The following is a 15,057-nucleotide window of genomic DNA, read 5'->3' as shown; positions in this document are numbered from 1 at the left end:
AGGCTACATGAGACAGTCTTTATTTTGAATATATCTAGCACACATAATAGATTGTTAATATGTATTTATCAGCTGACTGTTATGTGAAAGAGCTGATAGTAGAATGCTGTGGTGGTTAGTACTGTCATAGCTAATACAGATGCAAATCTACCAGCTTCTCTTCTAGTGCTATTTCTACTCACAGTGCAAGCAACACCCAGCTAGTTAAGGGAGAGGTCTCTAAATGACAATCTTCTTCAGGCCCGAGGTGAGTGGTGTTCAAGCACTAGCTATCCTGGGGAAAAGCATGCCCATTGTAGACTCGGCTTGGAAGTACTGAAGAGCATGCCTTCCTGAGGGCAGAAAATGGAAAGCATGAGAAATCAAAGAGGTATAAGGCTGCAAAGCAGAGCTAGTTCACTAAAAGGACACTTGGCTTCAACAGTGCTGAGATGACTGCACTAAAATACAGTTGTATTTCTCTGCCGAGTGATTAAACTCATCTGATGGAGAGTTCTTCTACATCACATTTGAATGCCATATAAAGGCTCTTAAGCAATCCCACAGATCAGAAATACCTAGCATCCTCTAGCTGTTCTTTTTTTTTAAAATAGTACATTAAATTAAAATCAAGTGCTACAAATCTATGTGGGAAAAATATTGACATTTATCCAATCCTCTTCCTTTTATCACCTCTACTGTAAATTAGCTACTGCTAAAAATTTGGAAGCTAGACTTGAAATTCATTTTACATTTATTTACATATATTTAAAAACAGTTGCAGTTGTTTTTAATGTGCATGCCATTATATTACTCGGCAACTCAGTATTTTGTAGTTACTATTTGGTTTATAGTTGTATCAGTATAAGTACATATGATGAACCTTATTCTTTCTAAGTGTTACAGAATATGCAAAGATAAGAATGCATGATAAACCTAGCTACTCCCTTATTGATATTTAGTTTATTTCCAGTTATACACTATATAAAATCAAAGCTGCAGTGAGTGTTTTCCTTGCTTTGTTTGTGTACATATATGCAAGCATACATGGTTTTTCTGAAGAAGTAGAACCCCTACAGTATACATATGTAAACATTTTTGTAGCTGTTGTTAAATTGCCAAATCTCAAAGCCTCACCAGTTTCTACTTCTGCTAATAATGGATTGAAAGTTGCATTAGATCTGTTGAGGAAAATCAGAATCTCCCAGTTCCTGGCAATTACACGCATATGGATCCATCTTGTACTTGAAATGTCAATAGATTTCCCAGTGCACATAATTCTCAATAAACACAAGATATGATTCTTCATCACAGTCAAGCATTTTAGAGCTAGACTTTGTCTAAACACCTTGTGAAAGGTTTGCTTTGCCTGCAAATAAGAGAAAAAGGTTGAATTCTGGATCATAATCACCCATGCCATTAACAATCACAGAAATTGGCTCTAAAAGCATAAAACAGTTAAATGAGTGCCTAAATAAATTTTCTTGTATCATCTGCAGGGAATGAAATATTTACACCACAGAGAATTTATTCACGGGAGGCTAAAATCTCGGAACTGTGTGGTGGATGGGCGTTTTGTACTAAAGGTGACAGATTATGGCATTAATGACATCTTAGAAATGCTGAGACTCTCTGAAGAGGAACCTTCTGAAGAAGGTAAGCAATGAATTGTACCCTCTGATGCACACAAGGTAACTTCAAGGTTCAAATGAAACTATGCATTGAATTAAAGCCTTTTGGTGATTTCAACTCTTCACTTTTGTTGAAAATCCAGCCTCATTTCCAAGCCAAGGAACTTGAATGAAGCCTGCATGCTGTAACCTCAGCCCAGCCTTTCCTTCCAAACAAAGCCATTGCAATAATGTTCAGTCCCCGCTGAGGCAGGATTAGGCTGTATTGTTTGGACACCCCAGCAGTCCCTGGAGAATCTTGCTGAGTGCTAGGCACACAGTAGGCACTCAATAAATACTTGTCAGATTGAATGGAGAGTAATTTAGAAGTTGGACCCCCACAAGGTATATTATAGAATGGGATGTCACTAGAGCATATCAGCACTGTGTCTTTCGGAGAGAAAGAAGCAAGGAGACAGCCCCCTGCAAATGAGTGCTCTGTTGGTTGTGTGGGATGGTTTCAGACAGAGCAACAGACTTGTAAGTAAGCAGGCATGCTTGTGATACCCATTTTGTGCTTTTGTCTTCTGTCTAGTGCGTAAGTGGCAGTGCGGAGGAATGCCTGGCAGAATCATAACTCATCAAAGCTAAAAGAGAAATGGGAGGTGTGGGAGAACAGACAATCCCCCAAAGACAGGGCACTAGAAAACGGTGGCCTTACAAGTTTTGAAATTGCTGACTTCGATATGTAGGAGGCAAGAACAATAAAAGACAGAGAGCCACATGCCTTGATAGAGATGGACAGCCAGTCATTGAGGGCATCACATCTGCACTTCCCAAAATGTATGCAACACTAAACTGTAGGGCTCCATCTAGTCCAACTCTCCCATTTACAGATGAGAGAACAGAGGCTCATGAGTTACTAAGACCACACAGTGACTTCACAGCAATTCAGTTCAGGTCTTCTCCTAGTCAAAAAACAAAACAAACAAACAAAAAAACCAGTTTTCTCCTTCTCTGTCCATTCATGTTTTGGAGTTGAAACTCTTGAAAAATCATAGTGACAGCTGTGATATTTCCCCTCTCCTGCTCCCTCTCCCTTCCCCTGTCCCTGACATAGCTGTGTGGTAATTACTTGTCTAATTCTAGTTTGAATGCCTAGTTTGCCATTTGCCTTGCTTTACAATAGGGTGTTGGGATAATAGCTGCAGAGATGGCAGGTACTTAACATTTTATAAAAACTAGACATTGAGAAAAGGTAAAACACAATACTTTTCCAGAGTTCCATTTAATTCACATTTAATTAACAGACTGGCAAAACTTTCAACTGTAGGGACATTTGGTCTTAAGTGGGGAAAGGATTTCTTCAGTTTATGTGAAGCTGTGCCTATGTGAGTACATATGCTTCTCTCTCTCTCTCTCTCTCTCTCTCTCTCTCTCTCTCTCTCTCTCTCTCTCAGTGGCCGTGTACTGTATACTGTCTCTGTCTGTACCTTGGTCTCTCACTCTTATTTTACTCCACTATCCAAATTGCTGTCTATTACTTACATACTATAGCCAGAGGGAACTTTCTAGACTGCAAATCTGATTTTGTTATAGGTGTCCCTCACTGAATGACTTCCCATTACCTTTAGGGTAAAGTTCAAATTCCTTTACAAGACTGACTTGAGTCTTACTTAGTTTGAGCTTAACCATTTCTCCTCCATCTCTTCGCTCCAGCTCTGATGAACTCCTTCAGGTTGTTTATGTATGTCAAGCTCTCTCTTTCTTTTAGCCCTATCACACATGCTACACTTTCTGCCTGGGATACTCTTCCTTTTCCGTTGTCATAAACACTTATTTGAGCATAGCTAAGTCCTCTTCCTTTAAGACTCAGCTTAAGTACTGCTGCATCAAGAGGTTTCCTATGACCCCTGATGCCCAGCTAAGTTGCTCTCTTCAAGATTGTTGAGGTCTCCAAATTTATTGTGGATTTATACTTTCTTAGTAATACTTATCTACTCAGTTGTCTATTCCCCATATCTAAATTATAAGCTCCATGGAGATAAGAAGCAAATTTGAGTCTCTCAGTAACTTCACAGTATCTGGCAGAATAAATAGTTGTTAGATTAATGAATGAATGAGGAAAAAAAGAAACAATGGAGCTGATCTCCATCTTAAATGATGAGGCTTATAGGGTCTTGTAAATGGTCAATCTTTGAAGGTCATCTGGCTCAACTTCTGCTTTGGGGAAATTGAGGTTCAGAAAAAAATAAATTGATTAGTAGTCAAGTTGGGATTTATAAACCCAGATCTCTTGACTTCTAGTTGTTTTCTTTCTTCTTTTTTTTAATGCTATAACATCATGGTTCTTCAAAGTTGACTTTATCAACACAACAAGTTCAGAGTAAAGTAGTGGCTGCAGCCAATACAAAAGAAGCCTAAGTAATTTTTCTTGCCTTTCTGACAGTCCATGTGTAATGGTAGCTCGTGGCTCTTACATGGTTTTGGAGTGGACATGAGGAAGTGGGGATGGGTTGGAAGATGGGGAGGAGTGTTCATCACTGTTCACTCTTGACTGTAGTGCAGTCCAGATACAAGCTTGTTTTAGCCATTAGCAACATACATGCCAGTACTTTCTGAAAGTACTATTTGGTAATGATTGTATTTAATAACTGAGCTTTTTACCAGACAGTTTGCTTGTTTCCCCTTCTCATGCTTTTAGATGTGCAGGGAGAGCATGCCAGGAACCAGTGCCATTTTTAATTTTGCTCTGGCGCTCCCTCCTCAACCTCCTCTGCTTGAAATCTTACAGTCAGAGAAGACATTCCTCGGACTAAAGGATCATTCAGACGTTTGGGGTTTTCTGTAAACACGTTTTTCTAGGGAGGGAGACATAAGAGCAAACCACCACCATGAGTGAACCTCTGTTGTGAGTGTACCAGAAACTGTCACAGAAGTGGGTGTTGGGTTGGAAGTCAGAGGTACCTGTTACTGGGAACAGACATTTGAAAGGCAATGTGAGAAGATGGGCACATGAAGAAGACCAAGTCTAGAAGTTTTTGTTCAGGCCTCTTCACCATGGTTGTCTAAAAATAAGGCTACACTTCTCTTTCCTGGATTTTTTCTAACAAAACAAATAATCTCTTTTCTACTCATCTTCTTGTCTCCCAGGCTCCCTTCCTAACAACCCCACACTGAACATGATGAAAATTCAGCCATCAGCAGCCCTAACTCTGCCTCCCCCCCCCCCCCCCCCGCCAGCTTCAGGCATTCTCCAGCTTTCCAGTTTGGACATAAACATGTTTCCTCTAACTCCTCCTTCATGAAGCCCAGGGAGGAGGTGTCTGACCCTGTCACTTCCTTTTCCATTGTAGCCCCTCAGTGTATTTGGTCCCCCCCTTCGCTGCTGCACCCCACCCCCACTCAGGTCCCTTTCACCTCTTACTGCTTCCTAGCGGAGCTCCCTGACTCCAGCCTTTCTCCTTCCATGCAGCTTGTGCAGGCTGCCAGATTAATCTTCCCAAACAGGGTTTTCATCAAATCCCTCTTCAGCTCCAGCACCCCCACTGCCTTTTGTAGTCACTCCAAATGCCTTCATTTGGCTCTCAGGGCCTCTCACCTTCTGCCCCCATTCTTCAGCTCCCTCCTCCCCCCACTTCACCAGCCCCATTTCTCCTTTCTCATTATTCCTTCCCAGAGCCCTTGTCTTCAGCCCTCCACTAATCTGCTTACCACCTTGCCACCACCCGCAATTTGCTGCTTTCTGCCTCTTGTTCCTTTGCACGTACTGTTCTTTCTGCCTGCAAAGCCCTCACCTCTCGGCTCCAGAAGCTGCACCCTTGACCTTCTTAATGAGCACATTTGAGATTGAACTTTTCCAGGAAGTCTTCCTGGATTAATTTAGCCAGCTCAGTTGTTAGTTTAAATCTGATGAAATTACCCATATCAACCCTTTTTTTCAACTCAGAGAAATGTTTTATATATATATATATATATATATATATATATATATATATATATATATAAAACTCAACAACAACAATAATAAAAAACTCTGCCTTCTCTTTTGACTTCCTCTTTTATATTATAAAGTCAATTTCTTTATATGTTAAGGTTATATGTTAAGGTGCCTGCGACAAAAATGTTTGATGTTCTCACTGCTAAACTATGGGGGCAGAGATAAACTTTTACCCCATACAGGGCCTAAGGTTCAGCAGAACACAGCCATTACTCAGATTTGGCTTTTAATAGATTCACTTCCTTGTACCATATAGTGGTTCTCATCACTAGCCCTCTTGTATTGCAATAAGGGATGCACATGGTTGTCTTGTCCTCTGGTCTGTAAACTCTTCCTGGGAGAGTGAAGGTTTGCTTCAAGTTTGGCACCATTTTTCCCACACAGCACAGTGCCTGGTACATAGTAGATACTCAATAAACATTTGCAGAGTCAGGTCTGTAGCTGCTGTACCTCTTTGCTCTGCAAGGAACACCAGAGGCCTGAGGGTGTTCTAATCCTTTCAGAGAAGACCTGGAGAAAGCAAGTTGTGAATCCCTGAGCCCCGGCACAATCAAATTACCAGACACATATAGATCTTAGCGAGCAGCAAATCCATGGCAACCAGTCTGGCACTGCCCTTGCCTTTCCATGGAAACCTGCCAACTGCTACTTGCAGGCTCAAGAGAGCACGAAAGCAAGCATCAGATAGTGCCTCCACTTCTGGTGTCCTGACCTTCCCCACACCTTTATACTGTGTCTTGCTGTGTGGTTCTGGGGGTGGGTGGGTGGAGAGAGTACTAAGTTTTCTCTGTCTGTGTGTAATCACTTAGATTAATGGATTCAGACCCTGAGGGGCACTAGCATGCCAGTCTGTCTAATAAAAATATAAAGCAGTTAATAAAACAGCACCCTCAGAGCCCTTTGGGGCATTGCAGACGTCAGGTAATCCTCCTTGCATTTATTAGATAATTCTTTCTTTGCAGAGCTGCTGTGGACGGCCCCTGAACTGTTAAGAGCCCCTAGGGGCATCAGGTTAGGTTCATTTGCAGGAGACGTCTATAGCTTTGCCATCATTATGCAAGAAGTGATGGTCCGGGGTGCTCCTTTCTGCATGATGGATCTGCCTGCCAAAGGTAAGCTGAAAGTGAGAAAAGGGTACTAGGGGCCCACTGCATCCCATATCAGCAGGTCACAATTTGCTGGAAGACTGTGTTAACAGCTCTGCAAAGAGCTGGTCTTGTCTGTTATATGAAGGTAGGGCTTGGAGCAGACAGTTTTAGCATCTGGAAGAACTTTTCTCACCCAGGAAGCTGGTCCTTTTACAAACTCAGATATAATCCAGGGACTTGAGGACCTCTGTCAATTTTCTAGTCTGCACTACCCCCACCACGCAGTACTTCTGCTCTTCTGAGATACTTCTTACCAAGTACTTTAGTATTGCTCATGATGCTCCATGATACCAGTCTTTTCATGTAGCAATACCACAGATTTTTCTTACCTGTCTCCTATTGAAACACATGAGTGTTAGGTAAAATCTGTCAATGAAGAATAACATCAGTTCATGGAAATTTTAAAGGTAACAAGCTGCATATTCTCACAGTGTGAACTTCCAAGATGCTTGGTAACTGTCTACAGCCATACCACTCTGAACATGCCCAATCTCATCTGATCTCAGAAGATGCTTAGTAACTACAAATGGAAAAATAGTAAGTTCATAAGTTGAGGCTCCTGGTGACATCACTTTAACCAAGTGATAGTAACCAAGGTTACTGTCACCTATAAAAAGACACAGCTACATCATGTACTCTTGACATGATGCAGTAAGATAGTACATCACCTTCGTGCTATTTCATACCAAGGTATGTACAGCACTTCTGTGGTGCACGGTTCTTGGCAACAACGACAAAAACAAAAGCAAAGAATAACCTCAGCCTAATCACTAGAGAGCTTCAGATAAATGCTAGTTGAAAGACATGCTACAAAATAACCTTGTGGGGATAACAGCACCTGGGCATGGCAGCACAGTCTTGTTATCCCAGTTCTTGGGAGGCCAAGGCAGGGGGATGGCAGGTTCCAGGCCAGTGTGAAATTTATTTTTTTAAATTTATTTTTTTATTTTTTAAGATTTATTTATTTATTATGTATACAGAAGAGGGTTGCCAGATCTCATTATAGATGGTTGTGAGCCACCATGTGGGTGCTGGGAATTGAACTCAGGACCTCTGGAATAGCAGCCGGTGTTCTTAACCTCTGAGCCATCTCTCCAGCCCCCAGTGTGAAATTTATAAATAAATGAATAAATTGGCCAGTCCCGATCAAGTGTATCTAAATCATAAAAGACAGGAAAAGAATGAAGAATTGTCACAGATCGGAAGAGATTAAGGCACAACAATTACATGCAGAAAAAGATCTGGAATTGGATTGTGTAATGAGAAAACATTAATGGAATCCAGATAAGGACTGTAGTAATACTACTAGACAAATACCAATGTCCTCAATGGTATTTTGTGTTAACATTACAGTAAGCTCAGGGAGAAGTATGCAGGTAATCACTGAGTCCTACTACAGTTTTTCTGAAAGTCTAAATTTACTTTGAAGTAAACGTTTTTAAAGATGTAGGAAATATTGCTAAGTTATGTAGCTGTTTTTTGCCACAGTCAGCATTCCACATCACACTCTGTTTAAAGCTCTCCAACTTTTCTTCATCTCTCTCTGAATGAAGCCCAGGCTCCTCGTGTGGTATAATGGCCCTTCATATTCCATCCGCTTCCTGCCTGTGTTTATCCTCTGTCACTTCTAGTATTCTAGTGCCTTGAGAGTACATGGTCTCCCCCACCTCTATGCCTTTGCACATGCCATTCATAATGTCTGGAATTTCCTCCCTTTCTTCCCACTTGTCTCATCCAACTCTGGCCACCAGTGCTGGAAATTCTCCTTTGACTTGTTCGGTGTGCATCCTCTGTGTTCTTACCTGTATCTCTCTGTATCTGTATCTGTAATATTGTTTATTGCTTATCTCCTTGGACTGTGAAATCCTCAAGGGAATAAGCCATGCTGGGCATCAGCAGAGAAGTGACCAAGTCAACTCCATACTTTATGACAAAAAAGTAGACTTCCTGGAGCAGTCACTCTCCAAGGGGTTCATTCCCACAGAATCTACGGCACTGGAAGCCCCCAGGCTGTCCTGGGGTGAAGAAGCCATGCTATAGGAGGAGCTGAGAGAAATGAGAAGCAGGAGCAGAACTCCTTCCATAGAGGCTAGCATCACTCATTAGGACATGCAGCAGCACTACTGAAGGCTTATGGCCAATGCAGAGGTAGAAAAGGCAGTCAAAGTTTGGTGGTGGGTACAGAGGTTAAAAGTTGTGGGTGGTGGTGGAAGGGAGACTTGGGATGGGTAGCGAGTCTGAAGAAATAGTCAAGGTCGTGTTAAAGAGCTTGTTGGACTTTATTCTGTTGGAAATAGACATCATGGAGGCATTTTGAACTAGAAATTGACATGACTAGATACATGTTTTTAGAATGGTTTGGAGAAGTTAAGGCTAGAAGCAGAAAAATGAGGTTGAGGCTCAGTATGAGTTGATGGGGACATTGGGAGCTAATGATTTTCTCCTATTTATAAAGAGTTTTCTGCTCTTGGAAAAAGACTCAGTTTGGATAAACTAAGCCTTTGGCCACTGAAGACTTTCGGCTCTATATAGGGGTTCTGTGATCTTGCAATTGAGACCTGAGGCATTTGGAAGCCAGAACAGTGTAATAGATGGAGATTGCTTGGGTTCTGACCTGAACTCTGTCACTACCCATGTGACTTCTGGCAAGTTACTTACTCTGTATGTTCCAGTTTTACCATCTATAGGAAGAATAAGAGTGCCCACCTCATCTGTTTGTGCTGAGCATCTAATGAAACAACACATGCCAAGTGCTCATTCTTGGTGTATAATACATTTTCCACTCCAAGTGGCATTCATTGAACAACAGCCATGAGAGTCTTAATAAGGCACCAAATTGTTCACTGTTGTTTTTAATTCCTTTTGTTTAGTTATTATCCTAGGAACTGATGCATGGACCTTGGCTGGATATAGGCTCACAGAGAGGGCTCAGTGTCTTTGTTGTGGTAATTATGAGGAGACTTCAGGACAGGTGAAAAGGACAGGATACTGAAGCTGCACTATTGGAACTGGCATCTTAAACTGCATCTATATCCTGCAGAAGCAGGATAGCATGGTAACAAGAGTCCAGTTGATCAGTTTCTCACTTCTTTCCCAGAAGGCCTTTCCTGAGATGTACTCAACATTAAAGCTATCTGAGGGGAAATAAAAGAAAAGGTCCCTTCATGTTTTCTCCTGACAAATCCCTTTCTTGGTGGAAATTCAGCTCTTGGCTGAATCCTGGTGTACTTCTCCTGATTCACAAACTTGTCTCTTTTTGTGCCTTGTCAGAAATCATAGACAGACTTCAAAAGCCTCCCCCTGTGTATAGACCTGTGGTTTCTCCTGAGCATGCCCCTCCAGAATGTCTCCAGCTGATGAAGCAATGCTGGGCTGAGGCTGCAGAACAACGACCAACTTTTGATGAAATATTTAACCAGGTAAATATATTAAAATTATAATTACCCCATAGTTTGCCTCTCTGAGGCTAAACTCATTGGGTCTTTATATTGCAGAAGGGGCTCCTTACAAAGGGAAAGGACATTCCTCTTTAAGAAGCAGCCCAGGACTGGCTTTGAGTTCCTTAAACCTGGAGTAACACCAGCACATCCTCTATGATGGTCCTGGCACATGTGGTACTTCTCACACAGCTATGTTTTTTTCAATGTTTCTAAGGAACTCCATTGAGTATAGTATTTAGGTGATGCCAGGTTGTTTATGTAGGGTCATGAAAAATATGTCTTGTTTGAAAGGTTGTTCATGTAGAACATAAAACTAGATTTCTTAGGTTTCCTGAGGGAATGGGTGCATGGAAAGTGATAAACCCTCTCTTTAAGATATTGCATTTCTAAAGATGGTGGTATTTTTCCGAGAGTTGGAGCTAGGAAAAGGGTGGAAGAAAAGACAGAGTTCCTCTGTTGTCATATGCAATCTAAGCCTTGTTGACTTGCATGATACAGAAATTGTGGGTTCTCTCTGTGAGTGCTGTGTCAGCTCTGAAGGAGAGGCTTTTGAGCCTGGCTAGAGTCCAGCACTCAGTTGCTTTATGACTGGCAGGTACCTGAGGCGGAAAAGAGAAAGACTTGGACTGAAAGCCTGAGAGGGCCCAGCTTTTGAAGTCATCCGTGTCCTCCAGCTAACAATGGAAGTCCATTAGTCTGGCTAGAGTTCTTGAGGACACTCAAACAAGTGTTCAATGGTATGGAAAAAGCAAAGGACCATAAAGGTCACATTTCTAAAAACTTACTGTGAGGCAGGAGGAAAAACCATTTGTCCTTGTGTTGATGCTAAAGATGTTATTTCAGAAGGCAGGAGAGAAGTTGCTGATAGATAGTAAGAGTGTCCATCATGCAACTTTCAAACAAAGCATTAATGGGGCTACCCTCACTAAAATGCTTTACTAGAAGTTTAGTCTGTCTGATGACAAGTGTAGCCTCTTCATTTCCTGCATCTAATACAGCTTAAATGCAAAGAGGTGAATGAGCTTCTCTAAGTGAGGCTACAGGGAGAGCCCGGAGGATTTGAACTGGCTGCTTAAGATCTTAATGGACATATAGATGTGGACAGATTTTAGAAGGAGCCTTCTACTGTCCACTTTGGGGCAAGGAGTGCTATACAGAGCATGTGTGGCCATGCTGTAGAAAGTTTGTTGGGTAGAACCTTCATAGTCTACCCAGCAAAGCCACTACCAATTTTTTTCTGTTTATGAACATGATGACTATAACATGATGGAGGGAGCTACCGTCTCATGATTGTAGTGCTTATGTTACTAAGCTCTTTGCAGATGGACAAGGTCTGGAGAGGATGTATTGAACATTCATACCAAGCAGCAACCTCTTAGAAATCAGAGAACAACACAGGCCAAAACTATCCAAACTTCTACATGACCCTGACTAATATGAAAGGAAGGTATTAGATGGAACCATTTAGTATTGGATCACATGAGAAGAAGTAGAGGGAAATTTTGCCATGTTATATTTGGAACACTCTGTGTAGTCAAGACCGTCTTTGACAACACTGTATCATTTGAGGATAAGGGTAATTTTGTATGTTAATAACTTAAATGATAAAACATCAATTCCTGCCCTATTTCTCTTTATGTTACTCAAAATTGACCTGGGCTCTAGACCAAACCCTGTTTCCTTAAAAATGGCTACTATTGTTATAGCATTTCAGAACTGGAGGATCTTGCTCTGAACCTCTGTGCTCAGGCTTGAAAGAACCAGGAGTATGGGAGGAAATGTTTGGGGGCCAGGGAATGGAAAGCGCTCTGTGAATGGAGCAAGGTGACAATAAGACCTTTCCTATTTATATCTGGGCTCATTTCTGCTGATGTGGCCCTTCAAAGGAAAAGATTTGTGGTGAGACCTGCTCCATCAGTATTGAGTTTGGGGCTCATGTAGTCATAGGCTCTTCTTTCTCTTTTACTTTTAGTTTAAAACTTTCAATAAAGGGAAAAAGACTAATATTATTGATTCTATGCTTCGGATGTTGGAGCAGTATTCTAGCAACTTGGAAGATTTGATCCGGGAACGGACTGAAGAACTGGAAATTGAAAAACAGAAAACGGAAAAGCTTCTAACACAGATGCTGCCACTGTATGTGTGAACACCCAAGGAGTGTGAATCATTATAACAGTGTGTTCCATTTAGCGCAAGGCCCTGGGTTCGATCCTCAGCTCAAAAAAAAAAAAAAAAGAAAAAAAATTAAAAAAAGAAGAAAGAAGTTACCCATCAACTAACTGTTCCCTCCCCATGTCCTTCTCCCTTTCTATTCCCAATGGCTTTGAGTCACACCTTCAAATCAAAGTAGAATTGGAAAGCATGGAAACAGAACTTACATCCTAATTCCCTACTTCCTATGGAACATAATGATCATTTCAGTTTGAGGGGCTTGGTTTTTCTATATGTTACTTCATGAAAGAGCCAAGAGGATGGCCAGTTTAAAAACAAAACAAACAAAACAAATAACTGGCGTTATTAAAGGGAAGAAGCAGGCCTGTGTTTCCAGGGGACTTTCTCCCTTATCTGTTGCTATAATTTCCATTGCCCACCCCACCCCAAGTAATATGGTCTTCAAGGAGATCATTGCTAAATCTAGTCTTGTGAAAAACTAGCCAACAGGGAACATTACTCCAAAGAGAGAGGGTAAGGTAGAAGCCCCGGGAGTTGAAGAAACTCCATGGAGACAGAGACCAGATCTGTCTTCTCAATGTTATATTCCAGCACTTGGCCCAGCGCCTGACACATTCTTTGTACTCAATATATGCTTTACCCAGGTAAAACTCTTTCTCACCATTTACCTGAAAGTGCTTTTTAGAGAAATTGTCTTTAGTGTGTGGTACATAAGGAAGGTATATATTCTCTTCTTAGGAATAACTATGTCTACCTTTCAGATCAGTTGCTGAATCCCTCAAAAAGGGTTGCACAGTTGAACCTGAGGGATTTGACTTGGTCACCTTGTACTTCAGTGACATTGTGGGCTTCACCACCATCTCAGCCATGAGTGAGCCCATTGAAGTGGTGGATCTTCTGAATGACCTGTACACACTCTTTGATGCCATCATTGGTAGTCATGATGTCTACAAGGTATGATAATTAGCAGACTAATGCTTTCTAGCATTAAACTTTGTACATGAGATTTATTTATGTGTATTCCAAAATTGAAGGATGCATTTTTGCAGAATATTGTCTTTTAGGAATGAAAATTAAGGTACCACATCACTCCATTGCTGTTCTGTTGAGAATGAAGGCCAGGTAGAACAAGTCTCAAATAAGGAACAGATTGCCAGAAAGATTTCTTTTGAGATGTTTTCTAGAACTATGACTAAGAAGAGGTTAAGATGGGGAGACCTATTGTAGTTCATTGGATGCGTCTTCACAATGTAGAAAGTATTGTGCTGGGTAATGAAAAGATACAGAAATACTGATGGTTTTCTCATAGTTGATGGCTGCCATAGAGTACATCTAGGTAAAGTTTATATTTATATAATACATGCTATGAAAATTTGATTTTCTCCCTACGTATTGTTTTTATACAAGGAACGTAACATTACACCAGAGTATTCTAAAAATGCAACTTTTGGGGATTGATACAGGCTAACCCAAAGTACATCTATTCATCTAAGGTTTGAAGAAGTATTAACTCACCATTTCCCATCCTTCCAGCTTAGTTTGACTCTTTTTTTTAAAAAAAATCAAAGGTTGCAGAATATGAGGAGAAAACAGATAACTCTTTTCACTCTTGTTGTCCCTATGCTTCCTAACTATTTTTCCTTTTACATGGTATATTGTTTCTAGGTAGAAATAGATAGAAAATGACTAAAAGTCTCATAGTTCTGTCGAGACATTCCCACATTGCTAGTGACATGGATACTTGTCATATTGGAGGAAAAAGATGCTTCAGGTATCCCAAAGTTTAGATAACTCATGTCTTAGGAACCATGGAAGAGCTGGAGAATGAGTAGCTTCATTTATCGGATCCTTCACAGTAGCCTCAAATGGTCCAGCTCTCAAATCACACACCAGGCAGTGTATTTATCTCAGATTAGATAGACAGAGACCCTTAAGGGCTAAACTATGTCATCTAAATAGGGTTCAGAAATAGACATCATACCTGTCAATCAGCAGGAGCTGCAAACTAATCAAGAAATGCACATGGAAACCACTGTGGAGGAAAAAAATCTATGGAATCAGACTACCTGTCTTAACTTGTTGAACTCAAGAAGCCTGAAGAGAAAAACAACTCACTGAAAGCTAATTCAGTTGAAACTAAAATCAAAGATGATTCAGCATGGGCACTAACACAGCCACTAGTTTAATCAATCCAGCTGATTCTGCTCAGACAATCATTGGGGGTCCTGGGGATGAAGCCATTTTGGTACTTCTTGGCTGCAATATGGAGTTAGTGGTTTGTTTTTTAAGATGGAACAGGGCTGTCTGAATCCAAAAATGGAATCTAAAATTTTAAGCCTGTTTATTAAAAACAACACAGTGCAAAGGAAATAAAAATTGAACCATCAGTGAGTCACCGAACGTGTGTACATTTTCATTTTCCTTACCTATAAAATTGGAATCACCTCCCTTGGAACTTGATAATCTAAAATGGATGTGAGAAGTAAGTCTACTGCAGAAGTTGGTGATTTGTTCTCACTTTCACTTCTTCCACTGCCCCTTTTCAACCAGATCCTTTTCTATGCCTTTGCTTCCCATGAAATGTCCTTTGACTGCTGCATTCCATAATTCCTCATAGCCATCTACATACCAGTTCTCACCTGTGCCAGGCTTTGTGTTCTTCTAATGTCCTCATTTATATCACTGGGGTCTATGGGGTAACAACTTAT

General features: G+C 40.9%; 1 protein-coding gene across 1 annotated transcript in view; it reads left to right on the top strand.

The window, feature by feature from the left end:
- Gucy2f (guanylate cyclase 2F, retinal) overlaps positions 1–15,057 on the top strand; it is an 81,281-nt gene that overhangs the window by 52,792 nt on the left and 13,432 nt on the right. The window contains exons 9-13 of the mRNA XM_036175380.1: positions 1,479–1,635; positions 6,552–6,701; positions 10,008–10,156; positions 12,150–12,313; positions 13,111–13,303. Coding sequence (XP_036031273.1) covers positions 1,479–1,635; positions 6,552–6,701; positions 10,008–10,156; positions 12,150–12,313; positions 13,111–13,303 — 813 coding nt within the window. The remainder of the gene's footprint in view (positions 1–1,478; positions 1,636–6,551; positions 6,702–10,007; positions 10,157–12,149; positions 12,314–13,110; positions 13,304–15,057) is intronic.

The sequence above is a fragment of the Onychomys torridus genome, chromosome X (genome assembly GCF_903995425.1).
Source record: "Onychomys torridus chromosome X, mOncTor1.1, whole genome shotgun sequence".
Classification (NCBI taxonomy): domain Eukaryota; kingdom Metazoa; phylum Chordata; class Mammalia; order Rodentia; family Cricetidae; genus Onychomys; species Onychomys torridus.
The sequence above is the reverse complement of the archived record's forward strand: the minus strand, read 5'-3'. Positions and strand labels throughout refer to the sequence as shown.